At 51.3% G+C, this 17483-nt stretch overlaps 1 protein-coding gene across 1 annotated transcript; it reads right to left on the bottom strand.

Moving 5' to 3' along the window:
- Positions 1-307: 307 nt before the first annotated feature.
- Positions 308-10543, bottom strand: NPFFR1 (neuropeptide FF receptor 1; the record flags this gene model as incomplete). Its single annotated transcript, XM_080822935.1, has 4 exons — positions 308-1187; positions 2325-2424; positions 6617-6931; positions 10510-10543. The coding sequence occupies 4 exons, from the start codon at positions 10541-10543 to the stop codon at positions 308-310; spliced, it is 1329 nt and encodes a 442-aa protein (XP_080679061.1).
- Positions 10544-17483: the final 6940 nt, after the last annotated feature.

The following is a 17483-nucleotide window of genomic DNA, read 5'->3' as shown; positions in this document are numbered from 1 at the left end:
CGCATCCGTAGAAGGGGAAAGAAGACCTACTTCCAAAGCGTTGTGAGGATTAAGCGAGAGGGTGTGTGTGGAGTCTGCCACGCGAGGAAGGGTTTGCTGGGAAGTCGGCTCCTTCCGTCTCTCCGAGGTGGAAAGCAGTAGACCAGATAGCTCTAGCCGCTGCCACCGTCCTGCAGGGGAGAAGGAGGCATGCGGCACCGCCTCCCCCCACTACCCCCGTCGCTATCCTGTCCAGGCACCCCCACCCCGTCCCCTCGGCACCCCCCACCCCCGCCCCGGGATCAAGGGCCCGCCCTCCCAGTACCACTCAGATATCCCACGCCGGTATGGTGAGGGGCAGGTGGCCGCAGCCAGGACCCTCCCCGGCCAAGCCATGATGGGCCACCCGGCCCCCGCGCAGGGGGAGGCGGCCAGAGCGGGCTGCCCCGCTGCTCTGGCCGGACTCGGAGGGCAGGCCCGAGTCGCTGGGCTGCCCCTCCGCGGAGAGCCGGGCGCCCAGGAGCTCCCCGGGCGGCGGCTCGGAATAGGCCTCCCTGGGGCCGGCCCACGGCTGCAGGCAGAGCTGCGCGCGGAAGGCGGCCTGGAAGCCGCGGCGGAAGTTCTCGTTGAAGTAGCCGTAGATGATGGGGTTGGCGCTGCTGTTGAAGAAGGCCAACCAGTGTGCGAAGGGGAAGGCGTAGACGGTGACCAGGTGCAGCTGCGGCTCGCTGAGCTGGCCGTAGTCGATGAGCAGCAGCAGCGCCCAGAGCGGCAGCCAGGACAGCGTGAAGACCAGCGCCACCATGACCAGCATGTGCACCACCCTGGCCCTGCGCCGGGCCCCCGGGCGGCCTTGGGGCGCTGCCTCCCCGCCGGCCCGCGCGGGCCCCGCGGCCTTGCAGAGCTTGCGGGCGATGCGCGCGTACATGAGCACGATGAGCGCGAGCGGCGCCAGGTAGATGTGCGAGAAGAGCACGGTGGTGTAGACCCGGCGCATGCCCTTCTCGGGCCAAGCCTCCCAGCACGAGTAGAGCGGGTAGGAGCGGTTGCGGGCGTCCACCATGAAGTGGTGCTCCTCGCGCGTGACGGTCAGCGTGACGGCCGAGGGACACATGATGAGCAGGGCCAGGGCCCAAATGACCGCGATGGCGACCAGCGCCTTGCGCACGGTCAGCTTCTCACGGAAAGGGTGCACGATGCAGCGGAACCTGCGGCCGGGGAGGAAAGAGAAGCCAGCTCGCCACCGGCCCCAGGGTCCCTGTCTCCCCACCCCCAAGAGGGGTGCGGGGGAAAGCTACCCCTGGTGGGGGCTGGCGGTGTGTGGGCACCGTGGGCAGCTTCCAAGGGCAGCTCGGGAAGTTTAGGGTCTTTGGGAAGCAAGTTGGTTCTGATCTGCAAGGAGTCGGTATTGAGGAACAAAGACAAAACCGAGAAGGGGGAAGGAACTGCAGGAGGCGTGGGAAACAATCCTGTCTGTGCGCTTCGGGGCGTAAACTGATTAGCTGGCAGCTAGCGAAGGGATCAGCCTGCACATTCTGTCCTCGAGTAGGCTGATTACGTAGGTGCATCAAAGAACATTTTTAGCTGTTCAGGGATTCTCCAGAAAACCCCTGGTGTTCAGGGGCCGACTCTACATGACTGGCTGTCCCTAGGTCGTCTGGGCTAGCATCCTTGCCAGCCTCCCATGCTTGGGGGGGAAAAAATGCCTGGAGGAAATCTTAGTGCAAGAGCTCACCGAGGTGGATGAGGGCAGGAGGACCTATGGCATGCATTTGAGTCAGCTTTATCGTTTGCAAAGCTTCCTTGGCCCCCGGCTCCATTCCATTAGCTCACTCATGCTAATCAGAGAATCTGATGCAATCAGGGACTGGAAGAGACCAGCAGTAGCTTGAGGTAAGGTGTAGATGGGGAGCAGGAAGGCCTGGGCTGCCAGGGACCAGCAAGGAGGCTGCAGGTGGGCTTGGGACGAGTGGGGAAGGGCAGTGAAGGAGGAAGGCCACACTCTGGCCACGCCCCACACCCCCGCACCCCCACCCTGAAACTGATTTTCCTTGCTCAGACTCATGCGTGGCAAGATTCTATGCTCAGGAAACAAGGACTGCCCTCAAGCTCTCATAGGACCCAGGATCCCTAGTAAACCTTCACAGGAGCTGCCTCCCAGCCTTCTAGGTGGTAGTATTCTTTGCAGGTCCCCCAAGTGTAGAGGGCAGCCAGCCCCACAGCCCTTCCCTTTACGGTTCACGGTTCAGCCCCAGCCTCCTGGTCGGCATAATGGTGGAGACGGTGACTCTTCCTAGTGCTGGGCCCCTGTTGACCGAGGATGACCCGGCTAGGAGCCCTCTCACCTTTCCACAGCAATGGCCACCAGTGTGAACACGGACGCCGACACAGACATGCCCTGCACCAAGCCACTCATCTTGCATGTGGCGTTGTCAAAGGGCCACCCTGCAATGACAGAGTCCACGATGGAATGAGTGTTTCATCCACGAAGAGCTGGAGACCTTGGGCCATTTAGGCCAGTCCCCTCTGTGGCTCCGATCTTTCCTCCATGTCCTGCTAGGTGGTCATCCTCTGCTTACACATTTCCAGAAGCGACACACTGACCAGTCTATACCACTGTGGTCTGTTCTCACTGTTAGAGAGACAGTCTTTATATTGACTAGTGATTTCTCCCCAGGAGCTCTGAACCCAGCCAGGCCTAGTCTGGCTTTCTGCTCCCATAACCCTGCCTCAAGTTCTAGGCCAGCAATTCTCAACCCTGGCCACTCACTAGAATCACCTGAGGGCTTTGAAAATAGCCAGTGCCCTGACCATGCCAGACCAATTACAATCAGCATCTCGAGGGGTGGGACCGGACCTCAGTACTTTTCAGATCTATGCAAGGGATCTGAGTGGTGGCCGGAGTTGAGAATCACTGGGACTGAGCGAGCCTGACTCCCAGGTGGGGGAGACACTAAGCAGATCTAGCCCCGCCGGTGTCTTGCTCTGATTCCCAGGCTTTCACTCTGTCCAGAGTCCAGAACTTGGCCTCAGGACTGATAGCCGGATCCACATCTTGGTTCCTTGAGGCCAAGTGTTGGTCGCTGCCTGGTGTATCTGCTCCTGTAGGTCTGGGGGTCCCACCTATTCTGTCTGTTGTGCCTGGCCACAGGAGCCCTCTCCCAAGGCTGGTCCCCCCTTCCCCAGCAGCCACCCCCAGTTACCTTTCTGCCTGCATGCTTACTGAGTGCCAGGCACTGTCTCGCTCCATCCGCCCAACAACCCTAATGTGACCTCCTATTCACAGATGAGAGAGCTGAGGGGTGATGAGTTAGTTGGTTTCCCGTCTCTTTGCCCTGAATCACTATGGGTGAGTGTGAGAGTTTGGTGTGGGTGCTGGGGAACATCGCGAAAGCCCACATCACCATGAAGAGCATCTGATTCTGTTTTGGAAAAGCAGGAACGTGCAAATGCCCTGATTCGGCAAGTCCTCTCCCAAGTTCATATCCCAGATGCATTCCCCCGTAGTCCAACTGTTCATGGTGCTGGAGAGTGGGAGGCAGTGGTGTGCTGGTAAATCAGCTCTTAAAAAAATTAAATTTAAATTTAAAAAACACTCTGATTTATAGCATTTGCCAAGTCCAATACCTCCCCACATGGCCAAGTTCCTACTACCACCATGACGTCACTGACCCAGGCAGCTGGCTCTAGCCCACCACTGAGTAGAGGCCACTGGGTGTCTATCCCTGGGAGACCAGAGGGTAAAATGGGGCGGAAGCACCCCCCACCCAGGAGTGCAGCAGGGAGCTCTTAGCAACAGCAGGTGAGATGTCCGCAGGGCAAAATAAATAGAAGCCTTAGTGGCAAAGGTCGGAAAAACAATGAGTTCTGTAACACCAAACCACACCATCAAATTAACAATAGACCCACAAGAATAACTAGGAAAACCCTGACCCAGAAAAATGACAAGGGAGTAGTTGGGGGGTGGAGGCGGGAGATGACCTTGTTCTTTATCTTGACCGTGGTCGTAGCACCATGACTGTGTATGGCCCTCGACACCTGTGGAACTGTCCACAAAAGAAGGAGGATTTGTGTGCATATTAAATTGTACCTGGACAAAAATATTTCAATGTAAAATGTGCACACATTTGCAATGCACAATTTGTAAGAAGGCATACAAGTAAAAAGACATAGGTTATGTTGAGTAGAATGTTTGCCTAGAGGGCAGGGAAGGGAATATGTAGTCGGGTAGGGCCACAGAAAGGAAGGGGTAGGGGCGCCTGGGTGGCTCAGTGGGTTAAGCCGCTGCCTTCGGCTGAGGTCATGATCTCAGGGTCCTGGGATCGAGCCCCGCATCGGGCTCCTTGCTTAGTGGGGAGCCTGCTTCTCTCTCTGCCTCTGTCTGCCTCTCTGCCTGCTTGTGCTCTCTCTCTCTCTGTCAAATAAATAAATAAAATTAAAAAAAAAAAAAAAAAAAAAAGAAAGGAAGGGGTAAAAAATAAATGAGGGTCTTTACAACAGAATGAAATTACATAGCACCGGGAGCAGCAGATGTAAATAATTCAACCTTTTGCACCTTCATTCCAAAAAAGAAAAAAGAAAAGGGAAGAAAAGCTAGCTGTACAAAGGTTTGTTCTATTGCAGAAGATTCTGTTAAAAATAACCTAGACACCCATCAGAAAGAGACTGGCTAAATAAGTTACAGTACGTTCATACAATGGAATGCCAGGCAGTGGCAAAAAGAATGAAAAACTCTTATTTATCAATATGGAATAACTCCATGTAAACTGATTTTAATGAATCCTATTTACAATCTACACGCTATATTTTTAAGCTGGAAAAAAAAAAGTAAAGATGCAGAACTGACTGTTTTGGAAGCCAGTGTGTCCTTAATTTGCTTGTTCTTGCATAAAAGTACTTTTAGAAAGAGGGGCACCTGGGTGGCTCAGTCAGTTAAGCATCTGCCTTCGGCTCCGGTCATGATCCCGGGGTCCTGTGATCAAGTCCTACATTGGGCTCCCTGCTCAGCGGGCAGCCTGCTTCTCCCTCTGCCTGCCGCTCTCACTGCTTGTTTGAGCTCTCTCTCTCTCCATCAAACAAATAAAGTCTTAAGAAAAGATACTTTTGGAAAGCGACACAAGAAATTGGCCATATTGATTTCCTCCCAGGAGAGAAGCGGGGAGGCCAGAGGACAGGGACGGAAGCCACATTTTTCTCTGGAAACCTTTTGATAGTTTTTGACAATTGAACCATGTGAATATGTTATTCCAACAATTTTTTTAAACGTAGATGGGTGAAAAGGGCTTGCAGACACCTCTGTAACCAACTAATGGCCTCACTGTGTCATTGTTAACAGGTGCGTGTGTATGTGCATGCCTCTAGGTTGTACACCTCTGCGTGTGTGTGCGTGCACGCCTATGTGTAGGTCTAGGTGTGCTGGGAAGGAGAAAGATGAACAGTTTATGTTCAGCAGCGCTGGCAAAACCTGAGATCCAGCTGTGAGTGACGGTCACTCCAGATAGAGCCAGCGCACTCGAGGGAAAGCTGATGGCTCTGGCTCTACTTCCTGGATCCTGAAATCTACAAAAACCCAGGCTGTGATTCCCCTGCCCCAAAGTCAGGTAAGTCACTCCCACTGGAGCAATCCAGGCTCTGGAGCCAAGCTCCCGGGCGCTCAGAGCTCAGAGCCCACAAGCTCAGATCTCTAGGCATCTCCATGGCTCTGGAAACCAGTCCTTCCCCAACTAGAGTCTCAGGGTCTGAGTAACCTTATTCTGAAACAAGAAAGACTAAATCACATGAGAGACAGTAGACGACAGTGTGAGCCTTCTGACATTTGTGGGATGAACAGGCAGGAATTTAGAGGTTAAGTGGTCTAGTTCTGCTTGAATTCCTTCCACCAAGTCACTGCTGAATGGCCAGCCAGTCTCTACTTGGACACTCCCAGTGATAGGGAGCTCACTACCTGTAGGACTGAACTCTCTTTGGTTAGAGAACTCACATAAGTGGATTATTAGGTCCATGTTCAGAGGAAACCTGTGGGTTCTAGCTCTGCCCAGAGGAGCTACCCAGGAGAGTAAGACTGAATGGTGTAGTGGTTAGAAATATGGATGTGAGGACATGGGACTGGACACTTAGCTATGTAACTACAGACCTGTCCCTCATCACTCTGAGCATTCGTTTCCCCATCCCTTAAAATCAGGATAATGATAACAACGCATGATTCATTGGATTGGTATGAGGATTCGTTAACGATAGAAGAGTAAGTCGTACAACTGCCGTGAAGAGACTAATTAATTCATTGTGTCTGTTATTTCTTTTTTTTTTTAAGATTTTATTTATTTATTTGACAGACAGAGATCACAAGTAGGCAGAGAGGAAGGCAGAGAGAGAGAAGGAAGCAGGCTCCCCGTGGAGCAGAGAGCCCGATGTGGGGCTTGATCCCAGGACCCTGGGATCATGACCTGAGCTGAAGGCAGAGCCTTTAACCCACTGAGCCACTCAGGCACCCCGTATCTGTTATTTCTAACCTAATCCCTCAGCCACAAGACTGTCTGGGAAGTTTGAGACAATGACATCTTGGCCAAGAGACAAGGCCAAGCAATGATTTTGGGGGTGGCAGGGACTCCCGCTGCCTCCCTCCTTTGCCTCCACTCACCAGTGATGAGGTTGTCCACGAGGGTAGTGGGCATGCAGAAGATGCCCACCAGCAGGTCGCTGATGGCCAGGTTGAGGATGAACATGTTGGTGACGGTGCGCATGTGCCTGTTCTTGAGCACGATGAAGCAGACCAGGGCGTTGCCCACCATGCAGAGGAGGAAGATGAGCACGTAGGCCACAATGAACATGGCTGCCACTGGGGAGGAGTGTTGGTAGTAGGAGGAGAAGGTGAGATTTGCAGCTGGGGTGGCCTTGGCCTGACTCGTGTTCTGGCTTGGGGGCCAGCTGCTGTTAGGAGGCTGGGAGGGCTCCCCTAGAAGCAAAGGAGCATACTGGTCGGGATCGTAGGCAAAGAAGAGATGACTGACTTCTTGCCCCTGGTGACACTGTCCTGTGCTCCAAGTCCCGACGACGCCCCAGTACCCCAATTAGGAGCTCAACTGCAACAGCCACTGAATGCACTTTCAACCCACAGCACCCAAACCCTGATCTCATACCTTCGCCTCATCCCGTCCAGAACTCGTTTCCCAATGCTGGCTCTTCTCCATTCCCATAAGACCCACCCTGCTGCCCCATCTGGGCTCCGTCCTTGTTAGCCCTGCTGTCTGCCCCAGAGGCTGACCTCTAAGAACTACATCGGCCAGGTTCCCTTGCCCTCTGGTTTCTGACCCGGTTCAGCCAATGGAAAGCACTGAAGGAGATTGAAGGATGGAAGAAGACAGACATCAGGGCATTTGTCTCCCGACTCCCTCCCTGCCTGGCCCAGTTCTGCCTGCGGGGCTGTTTTTACGGACACAGCTCCTGTTAGGTGACCCTATCCCATGACTCCAGCTCTTCTGGGGCCCGAGTGACACCGTGTTCTCTCCTTGCACCATAGCTTCCTGTGATCACCGGTCCCAGTCCTTGCCCACCGCTTGCTCCCCTCTCCCCTGTAAAGTCCCTCTCTTAGACTCTTCTGAGCACACCACCTGTTTTCTCCTGAAATAGTCTCCTGACTATTATACCCTCAAAATCTTTGTCATCCCTCCTCATCTCCTCCGCAGAACTTTAGCTGGGAAAGGCTAGAAGGCAGTAAAGGAAAGGCTGATGGAAGAGGACTCTGAACCTGGGTAAGGAGCAAAGGCACACACGAAATTTACCAAAGCCAAGACTACCATGCATTCTTCACTCTCTCCCACCATGGTATCTATAGCTTCATTCGCACAGCCTTTAACAAAACACTTACAGATGCATTATTTTATCTAACCCTCCCAATTACCCCCTGAGGGAAACCTGTGAGGTATGGGCCCCATTTCAAATGGGAGAACTGAGATCAGAGGGGGTCTTCTACATTCTGCTGGGAGCTCAGGAGTATGTCTCGGAGGTGGTCCCGCTCCCTGTGTCTCTGGATCCCATCCAGGCTTTAGCAGGTGCCTACCCAGCCACCTGTGGGAAGGAGCAGTTCCAGGTCTGACCACAGCTCCTCTGGGAAGCCATTAGATGTGGTGACTCATGATATCGTCTCATAAACTCTCCTCCCGCCTTCCTCTGGGACTGGATGAAGCCTGTTCCAGGGGATGAAGAGTCTTCTGTCACATCCAGAGCTCAGCCACTAGCCTGGAGACCCACCGGCGGCTTGGGATCTGGAGGCTAGAGACGCTCTGGGGCCAAGGAGCTGGCATGACCAGGGCTGGAGGGCCCAGCAGGAGCAGCAGAGGGGAGTGGGGGAGCAGGCGGAGGGCCTGCTGGTGGAGGTGGAGATGCTGCGGGCTTCTGGGGCACAGTGAGAAGAAGAGGTTTATATAGCCCAGACATCAAAAGGTGTGCTATCTTCCATTATACTTTACAGTCTAATATATATGAGTGAATTTGATACTGCTTTATATATGCAGTTATATTTTATGGAGGAATTACTACTGCTAAGAACATTTTAAGCTTATAAATGTTCTATTATAATATTGATTTCTTGATGCATTGTTTTAAAGACAGAATTGAAATAATATTTAAAAATAACTATTTAAAAATTTTTTTAACTATTTAAAAAAATATTTAAACTATTTAAAATAAAACTATTTAAAAAAAAAAAAAAGCTAAGCACGCCCCCTGCTTAGCCGCTCGTGGGTGTCCTGTTGCCCCCAAACACCTTTATGTTACTACGGAAGATGTCAAGCGTGGACAAGAGAGAATGGTATCGTGGACATACACAAGGGTATGCAGCTTAATGAACTATTACAAGAGAGAAGAGTATAAAGATCTCCCACACATACATCCTCTACCCTCAACAACGATCAGTCCAAGGCTAATCTGATTTCACCTTAACCCCCACCTCTCTTTGGAATAGCACATCACCTCCTTTCATCCGTCAACATTTCAGTTCGTATCGCTAAAAGATAGGACTAAAAAAACCTTCACATAACCGGAGTATCAGTGTTCCACCCAACAAAATTGACAATGATGTCTCATACTATCAATTGCCCAGCATCCAGCTTACAAATTCCCTGATCGCTGGATAATTTTTTTTACAAGGTTGTTTATTTATTTGTAGTAATCTCTATACCCAACGTGGGGCTTGAACTACTCACAAACCTGAAATCAAGAGTCCCATGCTCTTCCGATGGAGGTGATCCCATTAGCTGTTCACCAATGGTTTTGGCAGGAGCCACTAAGGATCATGGCCTAGACCGCTCACTGTCCAAGCTCTGACTTCAACTGCCCAGACGTTCTGTGCTCTGATTCCTGCTGCCGCCTCTGACCTCACCCCCTGCCACATGCCCGTTTGCCCACTCCACTCTGGACACCTTGCGCAGGCTCCTACACGCTCTTACTTTCTCCAGCTCCAAGGATTTTACCGGTCTCTATTGTTCCTGTCTCCTCCTCCCCTTTAGCTCTCGGCTTAGACTAGGCTGTCTTCTCAGAGAGAAGCCTGACCCCGTTGCTCTATTTCAAGTAGGTGCCCTCCTATTTGTTATCTCTCGCAACGTCTTCTTTCTTTTCCTCCAGCTATCAATATTTTCTTTGTTTTCAGGTTGACTGGGCTTTCTTCCCCACCCTTGAAAGTCAGGTCCTGAAGAGCAGTTAGCAGCCGAATCCCCAGGGTCTCATCAGTGTCTGCCCATCATCAGTGGTTCAGTACATGGTTGGTGGATGGATACGTAGTTGCGTGAAGGGAGAAAGGAAGGGAAGATGGACTTTGAAACCAGGTGACAGGTGACATGGCTGGTGTTGGAAGGCCTTCAGGGGCTCCTCTGGAAGGAAACCCATCCCAGAGTCTGTTGGGAGCTTCCCTGGGCAACTCACCCCTCCTGAGCCCCAGATCAGCTCAGGATCGGTCCCCTTGATTCAAACAAATTTGCGCGTGTTCAAGTGTAGAGGAAATTGACACAATCTGCCCGGCCAGACTCCAGTCTGTCTGTCCCTGCCCTTCACTTGGCCTCAGAAAACTGCTTAGGGAGCTCATATTCTGCACTCTGTCCTGAGAAGTGCCCAGGAGCGACCCTGCCCATCTCTAGACACTCCTCTGGGCTGGGCGTCTGTCCCCACCCTCAGTGCCCGTTGCAGCACTGCAGAATGTTCCTTTCTCTGGGAGGATTCCTAGCAACTCTCCTGGGTTGGGGTGAGCTGAGCTGGGAGCAGGCAGCCCTCCCACCCCAGCGGAGCTATACCAGCAGCCAGAGACCTCATTAACACCCTGGACTTGCCCTTTCTGGACAAGGGCCCTTGTGGATACATTAAAGCTGGTGAAAATCTTATTCACTGAACCCAATTAAGTCATTCCCCCACCCCAGGAGCTTCCTGGAGGTCTCAGGATATAATCGTGGTTGCCTCCAAGGCATTCTGATGATCTCACAGAGCAAGCAAGCCCTGGGCCATGGAAAGCCCAGGGCCAGAGAGAAGATGGGGGTACACTGATACCTCCGTGGGTGGTCCCGGCCAGCAGCATCTGCATTGCGAACTTAGAAATGAAAGGATCTCGGGCCTCACCTCTGATCTAGGGAATCTGAACCCAACTGCTTTAACGCTTCGCCCAGGTGATTCTGATACACACTCCGGTTTGAGAACCACAGATTCAAAGGGCTTGGACCAAAGGCTCTGGAAATAGTGGACACACCCCAACTGGGAAGTCCCAGTCCTCTTTCCTGTCTCCTTCCTGGTGCCTCCAGGTAACCGACTGTGTCCACTCTGTGTCCCCTCAAAATTCACAAATTGAAACCTACTCCCCTGTGGGATGGTATTTGGAGACGGGGCCTTTGAGGCGAGGTTAAATTCCACTGGTGAGCTGTCATGAATGGAATTAGCACCTTTATGAAGGAGACCCTGGGGAGCTCCCTGGGTATACAGCAGAAAGAGGGCTGTGTGTGAACCAGGAATTGGGGCCTCACCAGACACCAAATTTGCACCTTGACCTTAGACCTTCCAGCCTCCAGAACTGTGAGAAACAGGTTTCTGTTGTTTTGAAGCCCCTCACACCAGTGTTTTGTCACAGCCTGCCCAACGGACTGAAACACCGCCTCCCCTCTGGGGGAACTCAGGGTTCCCATCTTGAAAATGGAAATACACAGTTCCTGGCTAGGACCTAGCACAGGGCACTTCCCCTCTCTGGAAATTAGAGTTCTCACTGGTAAGATGGGGATAAGCTCACACGAATGAAAGGAGGTGCGGAGAGAGCCAAAGAGATCGATGAGCGAGAAGACCTCAGTGCCCCGTGCACTTTAGCTCCTAACCAACAGTATCAACAGTGTCAACAACACAACTGTGAGGACGAGATCTTTATGATGCTCTTGGTCTGGGCCTCCCTGCCAAGCCTGAAAGATGTGCGGGAGAGAAAACACCACCAAAACCACAGTCCTGAGCACAGAATGAGGCTGGGTATTCGCCTCCTGGAATTCTCAGCAATTCCCACTAATAAAGTCATCGTTATCGCCACCTGCTGATCTCTCCTGGTACCACAGGGAGCTTCACCCCCTGTCAGAGACCTGGGGCTCACCATCAACAGCCACTTCCTGAGAGCCTCCTGGGGGACCTCCACCTGGACGGAGAGGCACCAGGGACCTGCTGAAGGCTACAACACAGAACAGCACGAATGGCTGATAAACGCATAAGACAAAAAGTTTGAATTCGTTTGTGATCAAAGAAAGGCAATTTTAAAGAACAACCTTTTCATTGATTAGATTGGCAGAGAACAAAAGTGCTCAGCGATGGCGGGGGGTGATGGTGGTGGTGGTGGTGGCTGTGCCCTGGGGTGGGGGACAGGGGGGAGGCACAAAGCCCCTCAACCCTTGGCAGCTGGGGCACATCCATCCAGCGCCCTGAGAGGGGACCTGCTCCAGGATCCAGCCATTCCACTTCTAGGGACTTCTCCCAGGGGACAAGATCCGATGGTGTGGGAGGAAATACTGACCCTGGGTTGTAATAGCTACAAAATAGTATATATTATAAATCTGGATTCTATATAAAAGGGTGTGTACGTGTGTGTAAACAAGTGACAAAAAAAAAAAAGAAGAAGAAGAAGAAGAAGAATAGTATTTATCCACATGGAGGTTTCAAGTGATTTTTATTTTCCTGTTCGCTAACTTGCATTCTGACCTTTCTAATCAGAAGGAAGCTCTGATAAGTGTGATTTTAAACTGACTACATTAGTGGTTCTGAACTCTGACTCAAGTCAGAATCACCTGACTTTTAACAATACAGAACTTCCGCCCCCAAATGAATCAGAATCTCTAGGGGTCCCAGCACTGGTATTTTTCTGAAAAGCTCCCCTGGTGATTTCCAAGGACAGAACCACTGAATTTCCAAGTCCCTGCTTTGAGGTGCTTACAGTCAGTGCCTTGCATTGTGGGAGTCGCCAAACTCTCCGGAGTCTCTGATGCATCTGAATTCACTTCACAGATGCTTTCCTAGAGCTTTGCCCTGATAGGCCAAGGAATGCCCTCTGTCCAGATAGAATCCACAGTCTTTGGCAGCTTTGGATCATCTCTCAAAAAGTGCACTGGTGGGCGCCTGGGTGGCTCAGTGAGTTAAAGCCTCTGCCTTTGGCTCATGTCATGATCTCAAGGTCCTGGGATCCAGCCCCACATCCGGCTCTCTGCTCAGCAGGGAGCCTGCTTCCCCCTCTCTCTCTTCCTGCCTACTTGTGATCTCTGTCTGTCAAATAAGTAAATAAAATCTTTAAAAAAAAAAAAAGCGCACTGGTTATTCACAGTTTCAAGGGAAAGGCAGGCATTTGCGGTTGTGGTTCACCTCACCCCCATTACCCCTTCTGGCCTTAGGGAGCAAGCCCTCTCTGTGGGCCCTTTAGAGAGATTCAGTCAGGAGTCTGCACTGGCCCCTAGCCAAAGGATAGCTGATCAGACCTCTTCTGCTTCAGATTTGACTCTGAGTCTCGATAACACAGCTTTTCCTTCTGTTGGATGATCTGCCCCTACTCTTCCAATAAATTTGCATTATTGGTTAAATTTAGCCAGAAACAGTTTCTGTTGCTTGTAGCCTATCGTCTTGACTAATACAAGGAGACCAAAGCTGGTCATCCCTGGGCCTCCTCAGAATCTGGGGAGTCCAGGTTCAAAACCCCAGGGACAGCTGGAAGGGGTGTGGCTGGGTAGGGTAGAAAGCCCCAGGATTCCTGCTCCCTGGATCAGATTCCAGCCCTCCCTATGCTTCATCTCACAGGCCACGCGATCTTCCACGGAGCCTTTGCTGGCGCAGACAAGAAAGGACACTGACCTTGCGGTCAGAAAACATGGCCTTGAGAGTTGGCCCAGTGGTGCTCACTCCGTATAAGAAGGGCTGGTGGAGGGTAACTTGGTTTGAAGGAAAAGCTTAGCTTAGGAACTCATCCTAAAGTTGCTTCTGCATGGTTTTGATAAGGAGGTGTATTTAGTTTGGGGTGTTTGGGGACTGCTGATGGGGGAGCTCCAACCTGCATGCCACCCCTTCGTACTCCTTGGGAGCTCCCCGTCACCTCCCTGTGTTGTTCTTGGCTTTCAAAAGTGGACGGCCCGGACTTCTCGCATCCCCCCGCCTCATGGCGTTGTTAGATAAGGCTCAGTAAGATACCAGAGTAAAATTCTAAAGGGCCTCACAGACCTAAATAAGGGCTGTGTCTTGACTATGTTAGCTCTCCAGCAGGCAGCTGCAGGGGACCCAGGGGTGACAGTGAGGTCCCAGCTCACTTGGGTTTGTCCCCAAGGAAACCAGCCTGGGCAAGGCAGGTGAGGGAAAGGTGGGGGTGTAGGGAGATCCCTGCTGAGGAGGGAGGCTTTCTGAGACCTGCGACCTCACTTCCCTCCCTCCCTCCCTCCTGGCAGCTGAGCTAAATCCCACCACATCCCAGGCACCCACCATAGCAACAGGGATCTCGCAAGCCAGCCCCTTGTTGGTGAGGAGGAATGGTTGGGCCTCCTAGAATCCTTTGGGTTGGCAAGAGCTGTTGCAGCTGCCAAGGGAGCCAAACTAGCCTCTTTCTGCCCTTTCCCTTCTACTCTGAACCCCTTTCATTTCTCCTTGAATCCTTCTGGAGCTCTCCAGTTCTCTCTGTTTTACTCATCAAAATCTGGATTTGGGAAAGAAGGTTCTGATGCAAATTATTTACCTCTCAGTAAACATTACTGAGTAAATGTAAAGTAAGTAAAAAAGTAAGTAAAGTTACTGAGCTGCTCTTTACTCACATCTTAAGCTTACACTCTCAGCACACTTAGAGGAATTCCAGACCTTAGAAAAATAAGGGTAGAAGAGAGCACCTGGATGGCTCAGTTGGTTGAACATCTGCCTTGGGCTCAGGTCCTGATCCTAGGGTCCTGGGATGGAGCTGAGTGGGGAGCCTGCTGCTGCTTCTCCCTCTGCCCCTTCCCTTGCTTGAACTCTCTTGCTCTCTCTCTCTCTGTCAAATAAATAAATAAATAAATAAATAAATAAAATATTTTAAAAATAATAAAAAATAAAAGAAAAAGAAGGGTAGGGGGCGCCTGGGTGGCTCAGTCATTCAGCGCCTGCCTTAGGCTCAAGTCATGATCCCAGGGTCCTGGGATCAGACCCCGCATTGGGCTCCCTGCTCAGCAGGAAGCCTGCTTCTCTCTCTCCCACTCCCTATGCTTGTGTTCCATCTCTCACTGTGTCTCCCTCTGTCAAATAAATAAATTAAATCTTAAAAAAAAAAAAGAAAGAAAGAAAGAAAAGAAAAAGAAGGTAGAAAAGATTTAAGGGAAGAGCAGAAAGGGAAGGACTTTCCTCTGTCCTGCTCTAGAAAAGGCCAAGCATATGCCCAGAAGCATCCTTTCCAGGTTCTATGATTGCTTCCTCTCTGTCTGCCTGTAGCACTGCTCATGTTCAATTTCCTATTCCAGCTATGTACAGAAATGTTTTTTCTTCCACTAAGGTGGAAATGTCTTAGTGGCAGAGACTTTGACTCTTTCATTTCAGAGCAATCCCCACTAACTGTCACAGGGCATAGACCATGCAGACAATTAATAAATGGTTGCAATTAATACAGATCCTGGGGCTATGAATTTTCCTCTAAGGACAGCTTTAGCTGTATTTCCTAGGCTCTGATATATACTGTTTTCATTTTTGTTGAAATAATTTCTATACAGGGACACCTGGGTGACTCAGTTGGTTAAGCGTCTGCCTTTGGCTCAGGTCATGATCTCAAGGTCCTGGGATTGAGTCCTGCATCAGGCTCCCTGTTCAGCGGGAAGTCTGGTTGTCCCTCTCCCCCTGCTCATGCTCTCTCTCTCTCATTCTTTCTCCAAAATAAATAAAAACTGAAAAAATGAAAAGAAATACTTTTTATACAGCATCAAGTTATCTCTGACAAGGAAAGGAGAATTTTTCATTTCACAGATAGGGAATCAAAGCTCAGAGCAGAGACATGCTCTTAGAACACAGGAGGCCCTTGGCTCCAGGATTCAGGGTCCATCAAGTAGGCTGGGTGACCTAGTCTGAATTTCAGCCCCTGCTCTTTTTCTGCCACCTCTGATCATTTTCTCATCCTCTCTTGGTGTTATCAGACCATCTATTATGACCTCCAGTGTCCCTTTGCAACAACTGGGGATCTTTGATTTGAGGGGTCCCAGCCTCCCTGAGGCTCCAGCTGCAAAGCTGACACCATGAATACTACACGGGTCATCTGAAACCTTTCATGAAGAAGCAGGCACACAGTAGCCAGAGGCAGAGCCAGGCTACCTTGGGCTCAAGGGAGAAGTAATGGAAGTGAGCACCCAACTCCTTTGGGATCCATTCTTCCCCCACCCAATACTTCCCAACCAGTCATCACTGCCTGGAGCCTCAGCATCCCTGTCCCAAGCTACTTATGCACTCTCTCTCCCCATTCCCAGCATGATCTTCTTTCAGGAAAGAGTCTGATGAATTTGTTCACACAGATGAGGAAATGACTCATAACGGCTTAAAGTGCAGTGTCTCTTTTTGGTGTTTGCATTTCAAAGGGAGTCAAACCTTAAATCAGAAAGAAAAACAAAGCTCTGGTGGTGTAATTTCAGTTATTAAAGAGAGAGTAGCAAAAGGTTTTTGAGAAGGAGAGACTGAATTGAATTCTTTTCTATTTGTATCTACAATAGATCTGGGAGAAATTAGGTGCATTGTCAGTTCCACTCTCTGTGCCTCAGTTTCATTTCTAAAACCAGGGTTGACCACCTGCTTACCCAGTCCTCTCTTGGCTCTAATAACCTGGGGTATTTGCAATGGAATGGCCACCCAGTGACCGGAGCAGAAATACTTACTGCAATTATTGTCTCAAACTCACTGCCAGAAGCAGGACAGACTGCCTTCGGACAGAGAGATGGCTCCAGTGAGAACCAGACATCCACCTACCTACCTGGCCTCTGCTTCCCCAGCAGAGCTGAGACACCGCCCATTCCGAGTCCTCATAAGACAGGAAGGGGCAGATGGTCCTCGGGACATAGCCAGAGAGCTGGACTCCACGTGGGTGGCAGCCCTAAGTGTCCCTAGAATCTGGGTAGCATCTGGGTCTTTAGTGCAGAAGCCAGCAGACCTGCTTTCGTTCAAGCCCGGGCAAGCTGCACCTCCTAAGCCCAATTTTATCACCTGTTAAATGGAGGTGATGCTCTCTCCATGCCCACTTCCCTATCTGGACGAGCTGCTCCAAGACATGAAGTGCTTTGCAAAAAATAACAGGGCACAATGCTTCTGGCAGCATCTCCAGGGGCATGGAAAAGCAGGACCCACTTGAACCTCCAAGATACTTCTGTGTCTGGCACTGGAGGGAAACCAGCTGGCTTGTTCCTCTCCTTCTCCTTTCTCCTGTGACCTTCTCCCCCTGCCTGGGCCGTTGCCCCACAGCACACCTACCTTCAGCCAGTATGAGCCTACATCCTCCCAGCCTCTAGGCCTCCCTCAGCCACAGAGCTCCCCTGGGTCCAAGCAGCAGCTAAGGAGGCTGCCAGGGTCTCCAAGGGGGCCACTAGATTGGGATGGGACTGGGAGTGGGGGTGATTTGCTCTGCTCTGCTGACTTATAGCCCTGCGTACCCCTGCCAAGGCCAGTGGGAAGTCCGATGGGGGTTGTTGCCTGGTGGTCCCCAACAACTCTGCAGGAAGCTCCGCGGACCCCAGCGTCTACCTGCAAGTCCTGGGAGAAGGTTTCTGGCCCCCAAAGATCCCTCCAGGCCCTATTTTTGGTCCAGCCACCCAAGAATTCCCCCTTCAGGCCCCCGCCAGACCCCCTCGTCCAAGCTGGATCATGAGATCTAGTGAGGAAATAGCTTCTAGGCCAATTCTGAGTGCTAGAAAGGTCTTCCTGACAGCTGACAGCTGAGTTGCATCGTCTAGTATAACTTGCCCCTCCCTGTCCTAGTTCTGCTCCCTGAAGCTTCAGAGAACAAAGTGAGCCCCTGGCCCCCAGGATCATCTCCTTCT

Source organism: Martes martes (assembly GCF_963455335.1).
Source record: "Martes martes genome assembly, chromosome: 14".
Lineage (NCBI taxonomy): Eukaryota > Metazoa > Chordata > Mammalia > Carnivora > Mustelidae > Martes > Martes martes.
Note: the sequence above shows the minus strand (reverse complement) of the source record. Positions and strands in the feature narration are given on the sequence as shown.